Source organism: Pollachius pollachius (assembly GCF_949987615.1).
Source record: "Pollachius pollachius genome assembly, chromosome: 12".
Lineage (NCBI taxonomy): Eukaryota > Metazoa > Chordata > Actinopteri > Gadiformes > Gadidae > Pollachius > Pollachius pollachius.
In genome coordinates, this window is record NC_136945.1 from 11,098,179 (window position 1) to 11,116,271 (window position 18,093).

The 18,093-nt window shown below is 42.9% G+C and overlaps 1 protein-coding gene across 1 annotated transcript; it reads left to right on the forward strand.

The window, feature by feature from the left end:
• Positions 1-466: 466 nt before the first annotated feature.
• vapb (VAMP (vesicle-associated membrane protein)-associated protein B and C) lies at positions 467-11,334 on the forward strand. Its single transcript, XM_079747342.1, has 6 exons — positions 467-689; positions 3,154-3,306; positions 7,129-7,232; positions 8,464-8,544; positions 9,555-9,734; positions 10,837-11,334. Exons 1-6 carry the CDS (start codon positions 632-634, stop codon positions 10,987-10,989), a joined length of 729 nt encoding a protein of 242 aa, XP_079603468.1. The 5' UTR covers positions 467-631; the 3' UTR covers positions 10,990-11,334.
• The last annotated feature ends 6,759 nt before the right edge of the window (positions 11,335-18,093 follow it).

Sequence of the window (18,093 nt, forward strand, 5' to 3'; positions counted from 1 at the left end):
ACCGTGACTTCACATAGGCCTTTTCCCAGTTGGGTAGTAGCTATACAGATACCAGTGATACAATTTAGGTGGTCATATTAATTATTTAAATGATGCAGTTAGGGTTAGGCCTACAATGCGTTATTAACAAAACTGTGAATTATGACGACTATTAGTACTATTACAATTATATTCTACTGAACTCTTGAGAGATGTCAAATGTAATATTGTTGTATGCCCCATTTTGCCCAGAAATATATTTATATTAATCATCTAGAATAACACAACAGGCTCTCAAAGCAATTCATTGAGAATAAAATATCTAGGGATGAGGGGCTTGTTATATTCCCCCTTGGTTAATGGCCTTTACCTCAGCCTTAACTCTCGAATCAACCCTTTCACACACTCCCTGTTGAGTGGCTATGCAAGTATGCAGGGGCAATGACGTCGCACAAGCCTCTCTCACTCTCTTCCTGCTGCATCACAACAGCCGCTAGTAGCTCGAGTATAGCACCAGTGACCGGGGGCAGTGTAACCAAGGCTAATTATCCTATAGAATAATTCTAGACGTAGAAATACTTAAAAACACTGTAATACGACTCACCTGCCTGAACTGCTTGCATTGCGATAATCTCGTTTGAGTGGTTGGGATATGGCCAGGCCAGAACAGGTTCTGCTCTTGGAGCCTCAGCACGAACTGAAATTCCGAGGTAAGAGGGGAGGGCCCAGCTTGGACATCAAGGGGGGTGTGTGGGGGGGGGGGTTCTGCAACAAGGGTATGGACTACTGGCTTACGGTCGCCAAATCGAGGATAACCTGCAGTACTTGATACGGCAATGTGTCCGTTTAATATTTTTGCAAAGCACGTTATAAGGACGAACGCCAGGTCAGTTGCTAGCTCGAGCAATGGACATGACAGCTAGCTAGTTAGCTGGATTAGCTTGCGCTGCTAGCCAGGCCGTATTATACATTTCTCGTGTAGAAACAGTCACCAAGCAGTGTGCAAAGGAAAACCAATTTAGATGTTACAATATGGAACAAATATGACAGAAATAATGAGAACTGTCATTCAAATATATACAGTGTACTGATCAGTGGCGGCTATATTCTTAGTAGGTTTAGCTAACAAGCATTAGCGTGGTCTCTGATTGGCTGTGTCTGTCAGATTGCCACCCAGCTGGGAGCTGTCAACTAAAATGGAAAAAACTGTATAGCCCTTGTTTCTTCATGTACTGGGTTGTCAGCTGAAGAGTTGTCTGTTGTAAACGCAACATTGCCAGGCAAACCCTGCTAGTGTTAAACCGTGCACCATTATTGGTAATGGAAACGATTGGGTAGTTTTAGAAAATACTGTGTTTTATTTTAATTTGCTTTAAACTTAACCTACGACTTAAGGCTGAAAGAGAATCGTTGGGTTTCGATGTGTCCGTGGAAGCATTTCTCTGTCTCCTTTAACACGTGGATGCTTGTATAAACGTAATAACAGTATGGTAGCCCGTATATTTTCAGGTTGGAAGACTTTGCTTGGGTCACTTAAACCACGTGACCTAAAGACATCCAGACCATCATAACATAATTTTCGTCATTTTGATTCCAAGTTTGTTCAATATTTCAACGAATCACTATTTTGATTCCACTGTATTTCTGCTTGTTGACTTTTTTATTTCTTTTACTAAAAGAAGATAAATTATGTGTTTGATATAATTGCAATATAAGATAAAAATAAACAATAAATACATGACGGGCCTCTTGGACCGTAATCATCAGTCACAATATATTAACTCCCTTCTGGCAATCATGTGCTCATTGTACTTAGGCGGCCTATACCTATTTACAAAGAATGGCTTGCAAATGCTTAATATTAGATGTAGACCTACAGCAGTAGTAAATTGGATCCTCATAGAAATTGAGACAAGTTAACAGCAACAATCTACAACAAATGTTTTACAATGACATAAACATAGATTTTTCAGCTAAAATGTTTTTTGACTGCATTTTTATATCTATAAAATAACGCATATACCCTTCCTAATTTCCTGTTCGGGATTAGGCTAATATACTATATCCTATTTTCAGTCAGTTCTGTTCATCTTTATTGTTCCGCAAGTCAAACTCACTCTAGAGCACGGCATAGTAGTAAAATCAACACTATGACTAAAAGTCACTATGACACAAAATGCTTAAAACAATGATATAAATGCAATTCATATAATTAACCTGGATATCAGAGTTACCATATTTATTTATTTATTGCTGTGTGCTATTTTATCAGTAGATTAAAGAAAATAGGCATATCATGATGGCATAAATAATAAATAATGTGGCCAGTTCCAGTTTTACTACTAATTGCATTGGCAATTTTTGCATTTATTTTGATAAATGTTTGTCACATCTTGTTCATCACATCTTGAGTTTGATTGCCCTCATTTTTATTAGTACTACCAGAAATACTCTTTGACCTCACCACATAGGTCAATTATTATGACATAATAACTACTACACCACAATGACAAGAGGCTTATTGTTCACTAGGTCAACATATACCAATGGGCAATCAATCAATGTTTATCAACCCATTAGTCATAAGTCTTTAGTTGTTGACCCATCTACCCTTTGGTCAACTGTTGTTGTTTTTTAAATGTGCTTTACAAATAAATGTACATTCTCATTTACATTAAAGACAGCTAAGGAGATGGGTTACGTTTGTTAATGTCTAATGGTTTCTTATTGGTTTGGCTGTGATGAGGTTAACTTAGTTGAATCCTTTCCTCTTGGGAAAGCCAAGGATTTAGTTGACAGGTCTTTCATACCCATCATCAGAGATGTGGTCATGCTTTTTAGTACAAGACCTGCTTAACTAATATAATAATGATGGGTATGCAGTGCAGTCTTCCTTTTATGAATGCCCAACCAATAAATAAATAATTTTGAACTAAGGAGGACAACTAACTAGGTCTCTTACCCAATAAGCCGAAAAATGGCACAGAGAGACGTAATGTGTCTTTTATGACTTTCTTGGTAAAAAAAGTGAAGAGCATGCGATTTAAGGATGGAAAAAATACATTGAGAATATTGCCCTCAAAAGTGCTGATGTGTTATTCTATCATAATGCCCTCCCCCCCATGTGTCTTTCAATCCAACTTTCTTCAATTCTACTCATGTTTACCCACACAGGTCCGTTCTCAGACGTGGTCACCACGACCCTCAAGCTCTCAAACCCTACAGACCGGAATGTGTGTTTCAAGGTGAAGACGACAGCCCCTCGCCGGTACTGTGTCCGGCCAAACAGCGGCATCATCGATGCCGGCACTTCAATCAATGTCTCCGGTAATGATCCCAAGAGTGACACGGCAGAGATGAAGGCCATGGCAGTTTACACTGCTCTTGCTTCTCTAAAGGCCGGGCAGCCTATCCTTATGTCCTATTGTTTAGAGTACAATATGGTCAGAGTGTTTTGAGGCAGAGGTATTTGTGTAAAGAGTTACAGGTCACAATTATTCATCTTGTATGCCCAGAAACAGGAGCACACACAGATAGTATCGAGCATAGGTACAAGATACTCCTTGTCCTTCTCACCCCCTTGCTCTCCCCCTAACAGACATTTTACACAGTGGTGCTAGGTGAAGGAGACGGATACCGTCTCGGGTGTCAATGCTTCACCACTTCTGCTATTTACATGCATAGACTCCTTTTACAAACCAGCATATCTGGTAACACTTTCAACTTGTGATGGTAGTGACCAGTGGCTTTACAATTCTGCACCGTCCGATTTTTGCTATCGACATTTATCCACCTGATTAGTCCACTTCAAGACGTTGAAGTGGACTAATGGCATGGGACTTTTAGTCCCATGACAGTAAGCCAAGTACAATCCTTAACCTTGGTCGTCTAATTTCAGTCAAAGGCACAGGGCTCCTATAGGAGGTCTTAGGATGTTTGGTTGAATTTTCAGGTGATCAAAATTGCAAACACCCCATGGTCCTTAGAGAAACCCTGCAGTATTTGCAGGGTTTTGTTAGAATTAGTGTCATGTTGTCCAATGCCAGCTCCTACTGTAAGTTTCTACTTTGTACTTCCAACGAAATACAACCAGCTCCTGGAAAACAGCTATATATCATCCAACACCCATTTCAAACCCAATGCATTGGTGCAGTTATTATTGCAGTTATTTTGCAATAAAGTCTGCCACGCCAGTAGACGCAGAACAAGTATCCAATTCAAATATTGAGAGCAAGCCATAACACTATTGTCATTGTATGCAATTTGTATCCTTGTCCTGCTGTGTTCATTCACAAATATAACATGAAGATAAAATACAAAATAGCCCCCTATCCCTCAAGAATTTGAACTGAAATGACTTATTAAAACCAAATATCCAGGCTTAAATTAAGTAACAGTCAGCTCTACGACTGCAGCAGATCACTCACACCCCCTGAAATGTGCCCTGCAGTTGAGTCTCCGACTACTTGCTCTCAGCAGAGCAGTATAAATAGCAGTGTCGAAATTTCCTTCTGTCAAAATGAAAAAAGGCACCGCTCTGCCACTGGATACCTACAAATCTTTGATGTGTCATGTGTTGGCTCAGTGGTGGAAGCTTAATTGTTGTTATGCAGTGTCCAGTGGAAAAATTATGCGGTATGAACACCTCCACAACCCTTATGTCAACCAATATTGATCCGTTCCTTGGTAAAAATTCAGAAATTCTTGTACATGGAATGTTTGTCCCACAGGTCATCTTAACACTCTCAGTCAGAAAGCCGGGTAACTTTTATTGCAATCATCCTCATTAACATGTCAACGCAGCAGCCATAGTTTCCAGGGAGCTTAGTTAAAGTGTGTCCGCACTATGACAGCACAGGAAATGTGTCATTTGCAACAGATTTAGGCTAATACCTATCACCAATTACATGCATTATTTACATTATTATGACATGTCAGAATAACGGGGCAGGATGCTTAGGTAATGTTTATTTTTGCCATCCTGCCAGAACAGCTGGTTTCATCATGCATTGGGATTGTATTAATGGAGTATGACTTCTTAATGATGGATGGTAACCCACCAGAATCCCTGGCGGCGATGACAAAACCTACCAGCACCCGTCAAAACTTACCAGCATTGGCTTTGTGGCTGGTGGTTACTTACCACAGTGGAATAGATTAGTTACGTTTTTGATATTTTTTTCTTCTTGCTAATGAATTTTATTGAATGAGAGGGACCCATGAGAACACAATCAGAAGTCTGGCAGCAGAAGTCCAGGGCTGAAATGCCAAATTTGGAAGAAAAAAAAGCCTCATGGGCATGGCCTATATGGGGTGTTTTACCCCCTGAAGGCGTATGTCTTAAGAGCTTGTATGTTGATTTTAGTATGGTTTACACTCTCAATTTCTTAGTATGCTGATCTTTGACCACTTCTTCCTTATGAATAGTGATGTACCAGGACGACTTGCAGGGCACGGGTCAAACTTCCTTTGCACGTGTTAAGTAGAAAGAGGTTTCTCAGGTTGTTGATCAAGGCCCCTTAATGCTTATCATACTTTGTTGTTGCAAACGGGGCGAGGTTGTGGTTGAAGCAGACCCTCATATAAATGCTTTACGGTAAATATCTAATTGATGCTGTACCATCTATTCTCTCGGGACACAATTAATTACTTGCTTAAAGGAAACTTCCTATCACCTCCTTCCCTTTCCCTATTTATCGCTCAATTAATGAACAACAAACAGCCCAAAAACCATGTCTTGGCTTTGCATGCATACTACAATTAGCAACTATGACGTTAATGAGTGATTGCACTCTGAAGTAAGAATATGAAATACCATTAGTAGCATAAGAACCCCTTTTCCAAAGGCTGCTTAAAGTCTTTAGATCAAAGAAAAATTCATGTCCATGATTTTTTCTTTCTGGTTTTTCCATTTGACCAAATTCAGACCCCTTTATGCTATTCTGGTTTTTTTTCTCAAATAACTAACAAGCCTTCCTGCCTCCATTCCCCAGCATTGTCCCCTCGGACCCAAGGTGGATGGCTGTGCAAATTGGGTCTGACTGCAACAGGACATTCTCAATCTGTTCTTGCCGTCTGTTTCTGGTTTGTGATATTGAACTGCTTTGATTGCTGTAATGGGGCACTGCAACGCAGAGGTTTTCTACTCCAGGGAGAATTGGCACGTACCATATATGTGGGAACCATCCTGGTGGCCACATCTGAGAACTCCAACTCTGACTTTGAAATTAAGAGGTCATTTGTTTCTAATGAAAGCCAAAGAGTCACACACGCATTGCACATTGGGGCTGGCACTGATGTCCAACTGTGCCTATTGAGTTCCAATCTCACTCCTCTTTAACAACAGTAATAAAGGGCAGAAGGGAAAAAAAGATCACCGATCAAGAGCCATTTCATGTTCCCTCTTGACAGTGAGCTTCTCGTGGCCGAGATACTCGACATGAGAAAGTGATCATCGTAAATCATCATTACAGCCATAAAATGCCTCTTTGGCCCTTGGATTGACATCAAATAACACGCAAGTGACTGAGTGAACTGATGTGGTGATGGATTTAAGTAGTGTTCCAACCGAAACGCCTGCTTTCCGTTAGAGCAATATGTAATATTTTAGATGAGAAGCAACAGGCTTGGAGGCTGGCAGAGCCATCATCCCCCCCCACCCTGCACACACACACACGCACACACAAACACCCCTCCCTGTGATATTTGGGGATCCATCACTGTTTTTCCTGTCATGGTAGCATGCACATGGAAGTAAATGATCTCCACCGTATTTCCCAACAAACGAGGGCGTTTAAGTAGAAGTCCATCCTAGAATCGTTAAGCCTAGTTTTCTGTTTGACAAATCTGCGGGCATTCGATACTCGCTAATTCCTCTTTAGTGCGGAAAGCTGATGTGGAACCGCTGAGGATAGAAAGGATTGTAACTGTAGAAGAGCTTGCTGGGCCTAATCAGCAGCATTCCTCAAGTGTTGGCATTCTGCAGTTTTTCAGTCTTTTCATTCACTAAAACCGATTGTTGCATGGTCTCCCTGATTGTACCAAATGTGTCAGAGGAAATGAAAAAAGTATATTATGATTAGCGAAAGGAAACAAGAACAATTTCAAAATTCTCAGATGTCAACTTTTGTATTTCCTTTTTTTTTTCAGTTATGCTGCAACCTTTCGAGTATGATCCGAATGAGAAGAGCAAACATAAGTTCATGGTCCAGTCCATGCTGGCACCGCCAGACATGATCGATATGGAGGGAGTGGTAAGTTTACGCTTTCTTCTTACCTTGCATGACCATTATTTCTTTTCTAGTGTGTCAGTTGTCACTACAGGCTCCAGGTATAGCTTTAAATGTGTTAGCAAGGCATAGGTGTTCTGTTGCCAACATTGTCCTGATGTAGTTGCCACATCTTGACAAAATTTTGTTTCACAGAGCAAAAAGCAAATTTCTGAACTAAAAGGGCACTTGCCCCTTTTATGTACTATCTACTAGGGCCCTCACTCTTGTATGCCCTTTTTCATAAGCTATGATGCAGCTGAAAAAGTATGAATTTACTCAAAAGAAAAAACAAAGACACAGTGACCTTAAGATACTATCTCTGCAAGTTTTTGTAAATGAACTTCCTTACAAAGTGCAATAAAAAGTGTGGTTAACATTAAGTGTGGGTGTGGGTGTGTCTGTGTGTGTGGTCCTTCCCTTGCGTAATAGATAGTTTAATGTTATCATATTTAAGGCAATTAAATTTTCTGTATGACAGGTGTGTTTAGGATATGGCAGGGAATCGAGACAAGGGAGTTGGACAACATTGACACATTGCAGGCATAGGGAGTAGTGTTGTGCAACGCACAACTGTGACATAGTTGACACGGTTGTGAGGGTCCAGGCCTGTGTGTGGAGGAGGAGGAGGGCTGTTGATGGCAGTAAAATGGATAGTAGTGATCCACCAAGTCATACATCTCTGCACTTTTCTGTTCCACAAGAGATGCAGACCTAGAGAACAACAGGAATGTCCAAAAGCTGTGGTAATTGGCACTTGTTGAATCTGATGGTTTCTCTTTGTATATATTACTGGCCCGTTGATATGAAGCGTTTTAACACCAAGAGGCCGTGAGAGGAATGTTGCCCTCATTCGGCAAGGAATCTCATCTTACCTTGGCTCAGCCTTGCGGTGTCGGAAATCTACAATTTCTTAACTTTTCCAAGAAACGGCACAGAAATCGTAGTCCATAAGCAGTCAGCTTTCATTTCAAATGTGATCATTTATCAACACGTTATTCACTGTTGGACATCCATGCAAAAATGACTAATCATGACCTCGGGGAATGACGTCATCTTAAGAAACAGTATGAGATTATCGCAGTGCGAAATAAACATGAAGCTTTACAGATGTTTCGGTTTAGGTTTAATTGAGAGCTGTTGATGGGAGAGCCGTTGAGTTGACCTGTTATCATGGCTGTTGTCAAAACGAATCTCCATTTGATGTGTCTCACAGTGGAAGGAGGCCAAGCCAGACGAGCTGATGGACTCCAAGTTGAGGTGTGTGTTTGAGCTTCCAGCGGAGAATGATAAAACGGTAAGCACATATGCTCCCCTGCTCTCCCTGCTTCGTCCGTCTCTCCCATTATTATTATTATTATCTCTCCACCAGGAGCCTGCACGTCACACCGTGTACAGGCTTCACCTTTACCCCTCTGCTGCCAGCGTCCATCGCCTACTCACATCGTTCACTGGTTTTCTCTTGTCCATCTAACCATTCTCACTTCTTCCTTTCCCTCCCTATTGCAAGTGAGACATGAAAGCTAAATAATATTCAATTGAAAATAGATCAAATCTCCACTAAAGTGTTAAAAAACAGTTATTCAATACCTTGTCTGAGGGATACCTAACGTAAAACAGTATCACATTCAAGTTATTAAATGACACTTAAGGTGGTTAAAGGAATTACCCTCCTCTCTCTGTCTCTGTCTGCCTCATCTCTCCATTGAGACCCCTTGCTCTGTTTATTTACCACACCACAAGGTGTCCATTTGGTTCTACTCAAACCTTAAGCAGCTGAAGAGACATCAGATCCCAGAGAACAGGCCTTCTTCATCATGGCTACCCACTGTATGATGAGTGTCATGCGCGTGATATATATTGTATTTAAAAAAAATTAAATCCCGGCCCGTTCCTAAAGGAGATGCCTCTTGAGAGGCCTTCATTTAAAATAAGAACTAGTTTTCAATTAACATGCTTGCTAAAATACATGTTGATGAATATGCGTGTGTTCCATATCCAGATTGAGGAAGCTCAGTGGACATTTTAGCCAATTGTAAATTGAAAAAGTGCATGCTTTGTGAAAAGATATAGGTTCTACACTTGAGTATCTTGGACCTATATGCTGTACCTATGTTACTCTAGCATTATCTGTGAGTACATGCTACCCTTTACTTTGGACAATGAGGAAATAGTATGCCACTCCTTTCAATCAGGAATCACCATGGAAGAATTAACCTGTGACATTGTGTCTGTTTTTAACGTTTTGCTCGCTCTCTCCCTCCCTCCCTCTCCCTCCCTCTCTCCCACTCCCTCCCTCTCTCCCAGCATGACATGGACTCCAACAAGGTGATGTCCTCCGGCCTGTTGAAGTCCGAGTCCTCCACTCTGTCCATGAGGTCCATGAGCTCCACCCTCGACGACGGGGAGGTGAAGAAGGTGATGGAGGAGTGCAAGCGGCTGCAGATGGAGGCTCAGAGGCTACGGGAAGAGAACAAACAGATCAGGGTGCGTTCTGTTCACCACACGTTCATGTAGCACCCCCAAGCTTGTGGGAGGATGTGGAGCATGGGTAGATCCAGGGTATTTACACAGTCTGCAGATGGAGGCCAAGACTTGTGTCAGTAGTGTTAACAAGTCTTTACATCATACGTCATAACATTCAATATTTGGGTTTAATGTTATTATTGTAGTTACAGTTGGGATGGAATCTACTATGGGATGCTTGACTGACACAAGTTGAGATGCACTAAATAATCTTAATGTGCTCCCCCATGCCCCTTTGCTGTTAGACTGTAGTAAAGACTGCCAAGCCATAACCAGCTGCAGATCCCTGGGTCTTAAGGCCATAATGCATTTTTTTTGCCCATCGATGAGTACGCCATCAATCACAATCGCCAGAGCTGGGTCTTGTACAGGGCCTTTGGAGTTTGCTGGCGATGAATCACACACACGTATATACACACACCCTGCACATGCACACCACAGACAGCCAAGTAAGAGTGCCCCCCCGTCCCCCTTCCTGACTCACAGCAGCCCCTTGGACACCCCCCCCCCTTCTCCTCCCATTTAAGTATTGCCAGAGGCAGAACGACTGGCCGATTTGAGTCTGGGCTTGAACTAACAGAGAACCCCCCCCACACTCACACCCACCCACCCCAATCTACGACCCTCCCTCCCCGGCCACACATCCACCCAGCACTGCCTCACCCGCTGGTGGGAAGTGAAGTGTGTAAAGTCTTGGCGCCTTTCACTGTCTTTGGGGAGCGAGTGTGTTGTAGATTGAAACAGATCCTGTTTCCTGCTGGATTCTCCAACGTGTCAGCGGCCTTATCTCTTCAACCGGTTAACACTCCCTCCCTCCCTCTCTCCCTCCCTCCCTCCCTCTCTCCCTCCCTTCCTCCCTCTCTCCCTCCCTCCCTCCCTCTCTCCCTACCTCCCTCCCTCTCTCCCTCTCTCCCTCTCTCCCTCCCTCCCTCCCTCCCTCCCTTCCTCCCTCCCTCTCTCCCTCCCTCCCTCCCTTCCTCCCTCTCTCCCTCCCTTCCTCTCTCTCTCCCTCCCTTGCCTTTTATTTTTTTATTCACTTGTGTTTCATTTCCCCCCCGTTTAGGAGGACGATGGCCTGCGGATGAGGAAGAGCAACATGATGTCGTCCCAGCACTCCTCGATGGCGGTGAAGGAGGAGGGGCTGAGTGTGCGCGGCATGGCCCTCATCGTTCTCTTCTTCGTGGTGGGCGTCATCGTGGGCAAACTGGTCTTGTAGAGCGCCGTGTGGGTCAGACGGCCCCTCCCCCCGGCCAGCAGCATGCATTCTGGAGGGGTTGGGTGGTTGGGGAAAGGGTGGCAAAGGAAAAACCAACCCCGGATTAGGGATTTTTGGATCAGAAATGCCATATCAGTGGGTGGGAGGGGCAGAGGGAGGTGTACCAGTTTTCATTGTCATTTATGTATAAATCAACACACACACACACACGCGCGCACACACACACACACACGACACAAGAAATACGAGTCAACATGTCATGAGCAAACAAACCCAACAGGTCTTGCCGCTGTGTAGTCGCTACCTAATCATTTTGACTCCCTTCCACGTTCAGACATACTGGTGATGGTTCCGGGGGTGGGCTGTGGTGGGGGGAGGGGGGGGTTGGGTGTGTGTGTGTGTGTGTGTGTGTGGGGTGGGGGGGGGGGGGGGGGTGCTCTTTGCGTTGTGAAATTGTAATTTTAACGCCGGGGAGTCAGACCAAGGGAGATTCTAACACTGGCACGGTTGTGGTGGCAGAGACGGTGGGGACAGTCAGCGGGGGTTATTTGCATTGAGTGAATGTTATCAAAGCGCACCACTGTTTCTTTTGCTAAGCAACGGGAGGCCACAGAGCCTGCATACACATGATCCATCCCCCTTACAACTGTACAGTATTTCCAGTGTTCCTTCCTGCTTAACTCTCTTTAAGGAAGGAATTTAGACATTAAAATTCCAGAGCGATGGTAGGGCTCATACATAGGGCTATTGTCAATCAAACTGACTCCTCCAATCAGAGGCTTTGTAAAAACCGGCTCATTTTTGATTGGAGAACAACCTTGCTAAATCTCTCTCTCTTTATAGATATAGATATATCTATATATATATCTCCTAATCATAATATAAATTATTTATGTTTTACTTTTCTGGCCTATTTCTTTCTTCTTTCTTTCTGCTCTCCTTTTCTGAGTCCTCGTTTGGAAAAGATTCTTGATTGCATGCATCCACAGTGTTTGATGTGGATTTCTGAAGCTAAATGGGTTGCTTTTTATCATTGTGATAACAATGTCTTTCACTGTAGGTTTGCACTCCTCAATCCTAATTATTTGATTTTGTTCTGCATTCTTTATTTTTCATAATGTCTGTTGCTCGGATCAAGGCATTTAAGAACACTGCAGCTAACCAAATAAGGAGCTCTGGATTGGTATATTATAAATAATTTATTTAAGGATTAGGTTGATATAAGTTTTCATCCTTGTGACCATTGGTTACTAGGATGTTTGAAATGGCTGTGTGTGCGTGTGTGTGTGTGTGTGTGCGTGTGTGTGTGTGTGTGTAAGCCACAATCGCAGTCTGTATCCAAGGCTTTATCCGCCGAACTACTCTTGACCTGGACACTTTTTTTTGTCATGTTTGTTAGTTTTTTCCTCCCGAGCCATGCATCTGTCATGATACTGTTGAGTAAGGGCCGTGTGACACGGTATCCACGGTGTTGGGGCGTGCCCAGCGCGCTGTATGAGTGCTCCTGCTTACCATGCAGCACCTCATTCACCGGTACCCTTTCATCCACCACTGCAGTTGAGGTCTGTTTAATTTAAGATGTAATGAGGTTGAAACACTTGTCTTTTTTTTGAAGTGATTTTATTTTGGGGTAGGGGAATTTAGAGGGACCATCTTGGGACATTTACTTCTCAAATGTCATGGGTTCTTTTTTTTTTTCTTGTCAAAGAATATATATATAACTATATATAATACTTTGTTCTAATTTGCATAACAATGTGCATAACACCAGGAAAGACTGAGAAGAAGGTGGCAGTTTAGAGCCCAGAAATGGTGTTCCATTTTGCATTATTTAAGTGAAAAAGAAAAGTTTTAAGTAGGTTGTCCCATCGCCTCAGCTTGACACAAGCAGTGGGTTAAACCAGAAAGGGTGACGTTGTCTTCTGTCAAAATAAAATATATAAAAAAGATCTGCGATTTAGGTTTGTACATGTACGAGGGTGTGTGGGGGAGGATGTAAAAATAGACAGTAGATGTGTTTCTCCTGTATCTGTTAAGGGTTTTTTTTTTCTAATCACTATGAGGATGTCTTCCTGCTTAGACGTGGAGGGCATGAGCAGTACATTACCTATGTTTCTTTGAATGTGAACAGATGCCAGTGAAATAGTAGCTGTCCTTACTTCTTAATCTGATTCAGTTTGTTTAGGTTTTTACCTTTGGGACAGGGCCTACCAGATGGTTGGGTTTTGCCACATAAGGCATTGCCAAGGAAAGTTTTACACATTCATGGACATGATTTGAATGTCACATACCTGTGATAACCCAACTTATCCAATACTTTGTTAATTATCCCCTCCTTCCCCAATACTGTAAAATATTGATTTGGTAATCCACAGATAACAATTAAGGGCAGTTACTAGCTGATTTGGTGCTCATTTGGTTGTATAAAAAAGGAAAACACTACACTGGCCTATCCTGGACTCTCAGACCATCACCGTGATCACCATAAGCAGTCGGGCAACTGTTTTGTATGTAAGTAAATAAATAAATACGTCTATCTGAGAAGAAGAATATTCCTAGTCAAGTTGTCTCTGGTGTATAAAAAATTAAACCCAACCTTGTTGGACTATGTAGCATCTAAATAAATTAAGTAAATAAAGCCCCATACATGACCTTGTACGTTCTTATTTCCGTTGTTATTTTGAGTCTGTCCACGCATGGCCGGATCCAGCAGCCACAGAGGTAAGGAGGTCGGGTCAGGGCTACCCCGTTGTCTGAATTACCACCTGTTGGGAAAGGAAGGCTCTCCAAATATGCAGAAAGAAAAACTTCTATCAATGGCTTGTATCCCAGTTATTCTCATGCCATTTGGCTAAGCCCACACAAATGTGAGCTCTTTCTAGAATGATTGTGTGAATAGAAAATTTGACACAATTTCAAATAGAGTGCAGTTGGGGCCCTCCTGGGGAAGATAAACCATAGCTAGGGCCCTCCTTGTAAAGATTGACAGTAGCCGGCCCTCATGGTAAGGATGGGCCCTAGCTAAGGCCCTTATGGTAAAGATGGGCCGTAGCTAAGGCCCTTATGGTAAAGATGGGCTGTAGCTATGGCCCTCCTGGTAAGAATGGGCCATAGCTAAGGCCCTTATGATAAAGATGGGCCGTAGCTATGGCCCTCCTGGTAAATATCGAGGGTGCCTAGGACCCTCCCAGTGGAGATGGACCATAGCTACAGCCAGGGGCGTAGGAATGAGTTTAACATTGGGGGGGACACATATCGGAAACCTGACAGATCCGGTATAATTTTTAGGTGGGACAAATGCGCCCGTCTCCGATATTGGAGGGGACACGTCCCCTCCGTCCCCCCCGGTTCCTACGCCCTTGGCTACAGCCCTGAGGGTAAAATGGAGTCAACGACAAAGGGTGTGGCATGTGTCCTCATGTATCCATAATATAGCCATGAGTCAACCACACAGCCCTGTGCACACACGCACATGTGCTATAGTCATCTGAGGATAGCATTGAAACCTGAGAATCGTCACCACCGCTTTTGTAAGACAGTCATGTCAATATCACAGTCTTCAATTTCACACAATTTCCTATCATTGCCAGACCCAAACCTCAACCCTAATCCACTTTGTTCATAAGCTCAAGGAAGGAGCTTTAACAAGGCAGTAGTCACTTATGAAAGCTCTCGCCTTGTGCTTGAGTTGGCAGCGGTACTGTTTTCGACAGGATTAAACTGTTACTAGCGGGTAATGAATTGTACCTTTTGGCTTTTTACATCTGCAGCTGTGTTGTCATATAAAAATGTACTTGATTCATTTAGTGTTGGTGTATCTGTAACAACCAGCGACGGTTGCTGTCTGCACCTCGCGGCGGTGGAAGAGCCTCTGGAAGAGGTTCTGTTGGGAAGCCCCCCCCCCTGGGGATTCACCTGGACCTGGTATGTACGCGCCGCTCAGCTGTTTAGCTTGGCCAAGGTGGGACACAGCTGGATATTCAACCATGGAAACAGCCCAATATTCATTGAAATGTTTGTAATCTGCTGGGACGTGCCTTGTGTCCAAGGTAAATCGCACAGGAATGTCGCAAAGTGGGGCCTTCTGAGGATGAAACTACAGAGGTTGGGGGTTCTGCTGGGTCCCAGCAGATGACTCTTGCCTGAGGAAAGTTCAGGAACCAGGAGGGCGGATGGTTCAAAAAGCGTTAGTTTTATGTATTCAGTTCAAGCGTACTGATGTAAAACGGTGGGCCCAAGGGAGCAGTTGGCTGGCTGGCTATTAGCCTACTGCATTGCCTCATCACCTTTGAGAAAGTAGTCTAATTTCTCCAATAAGGTTGACCACACTTGCCACCATACTCTAGGCCAGGGAATATTTGAGTCAGAAAGCCTGCTTAATGAATTCACATTATTTCACACCATTCGAATGAGCTGCGCAAAGTGTACTACAAGAACTTCACTATTGTAAACTATTCAATTCAAAGAACTTTCTTCTTCCGTTCGGAACTTCACATGTAGAGGAGCAGCAGGGTGTGTCCATACTCAACAGTAGGTAATACAATAAACAAACAGGCGCACACACACACGCACACACACACACGCACACGCACACACACACACACACACACACAGACCATCAGCCCTTACTAGACATATGGCAGATAACAAATCAGTAGAATAGAATTAGTCAGAAAAATGATATTCATATTTTGATGAAATAGCCTTTGGGTAAAGCTTCTCAGAACAAGTGTTCCACTGGACTCATTTAGGACCTAGATAAGTCAAATATCTCCCCGATTTTTTCCTCCGCCCACAAGCCTCTGGTGACCTGCGGAAGAACTCTTGATAGGCCTACCTCGGAGTCCAGGGCTGTTTGAGTTGCTCTTGCAGCAAGCCAGAAGGTTTGGAGGGACGTCAGCTGGAGAGATGACAACTGGCATCCATGCCGTGAAGTGTGGGAGGAAAGCCCTGCAGCAACTCTCTGCAGCCAATCATTTGTGTGATCGTAACCTCAGAAGAGATACTTTGGAGTGGACCATCTGATTTGAGACGAACCGAATCTAATAGATATTGCTTCCACGGGAGTCGTTCCGTCATGGGCACCTTGTTTTTTCAATAGGATGATGGGGGAATATAATAAATGATATAAAATGTTTAATATACTGAAATATGGAATGTGGTTTAACAGGTTTTGTATAAAACTTGAGTAGTAAAGTAAGTTAAGTAAATCAGTCTCAGTAATTACTAGAACTAGGCACTTTTTGCACATAGGCCTCGACTATACACGTGAACTTTGAGTATCTCTATGAGGTGGTTATTCATATTTAGTGTTGGACAGGTCGAACCTCACTAAAGTTGACTTTGCACTAGCACTAATGTAATTAGTATTGTACCACTGACCTATCTATCACCCGAATACCTTCTCGTGCTTTTTATATGCCACATTCCTGCATGGTTGACCGTATTCGACCCCATCCGGCCACCAGAAAGAAAACTATCTTGGGGTCTGGCTGGCCATCAAATGGACAAGGAGTCCATTTGTAGCCCATCCCTAGAGCTTGCACTGAGTCAGTCCAGAAGACGTTCATGTGCTCTGCCCGGATTAGCCTGCAGAAAGAGCATCAGCTACATGACACCCAATCATCAATCAATGTGAATTTAAACAGAGGGAAACGCAAACGATTGACAATTGCCAATGTTTAACCTAATACTATTATTTTGGTGTGTCGTCATTCTTGTGTTTTGTCTATGTTGTAATGGCAGGATGGCTGCTTTCGTGAGCCAAGCCTCTTGAAAAATGCATTGTTAATCTCAAGGGCTCAAGCCCTGACATGGTAAAACATGGGTAAAATAATGGGCTCAGTTTGAATGTGGGAGAAGGCTGAGCACAACATTGTGGCGTGTGCGTTCAGATGAGAATGAAGTCACCCCTATATAAGGTTTGCGTGCTGGGGTTTGGCCCCACATCAAACTGTTGCCTGTATGCTATCCCTGCGCCGCCATAACACACCGCTTTGCCCATTTAAAATCATAGCAAAGAAGACCGTACAGTTTTAATACCGATTACTCGACCCGAGACCACCAGATTTATGGCTGATGTGATCTTATATCAGGCAACTGTAGCTCATAGTCTTATATTTTTCTCAACAGGTCTTGATATAAGAACGATTGAAAAAGAGCGGCAATAAAGCTATTATCACTAGACTAATGTTATTCACATAACATTATTTTGTGCACGCGTGTAGAATGACTGCATTTTGAGGGGGATATTGGAGGGAAATTGAATTAATGCTGCAGAGAAAAACAAAACTTGGTTCTCTGTTGAGCTTTGGTCAAAAAGCAGCACTGAGCCTTTCTTTACCAGAACATTTGTCAGACTAGCCCACTGAAAATCTGTTTGTGGTTTTGGAAACTTTGGTTTGTCTGAAAGGAAGCTTGTATAGGTTTGTTAGGTTCTCTTTCTTTTATTTTCAATCTATAGCCACATTCTTCTCACAAGTTGCGGTGAAACTAAACAAGATTAGCAAGATTCCTTTATGAGAGCGCTAATGTATCGTTCATTAAATTCAGATACTTCAAAGGGTGAAGCTTTGAAAAACACCACATAAAAATTGTACTTCAATTCAGCATTTCTCCTGAGTTTCTCCTGAGGAGCATTTGTACTTATTTTTGAACAGCTCTTTTGTTTGCATACCACTGATCATAACCTTGTGTGCCTCCTGTTATTTGGGGCTGATGGAGAAAATGGGCCTACTCTTTCTCGAACTCACTCTGTCTGCACCACACCATTTTTTGGTTTCATACCAATAACCGTCTCTTAGCAATGACACAACGTTAGCTCTTTGCCATGAGAGAACATAACAAGCACTTTTGCGAGTGCTTTTCTGCCAGGTATGTGCCTGTTCCAAGACCTGGGAGATACTGTTAAGGACTTTTAACTTTTTGGCTTGTCACAATAGTCAAGCAAAGTCTCAAACCACGGTTGCAGATTATCTCTAGTTAGACTTTGAATTAAGCCTGCCTGGGAATTGGAATAAGAGTAAGAACGCCCGTTTTGGGCGTAAACATGGTTACTCCTTTTCACTGCTTCACACATGCTGAAATTTGTAGATAAGTAGCACA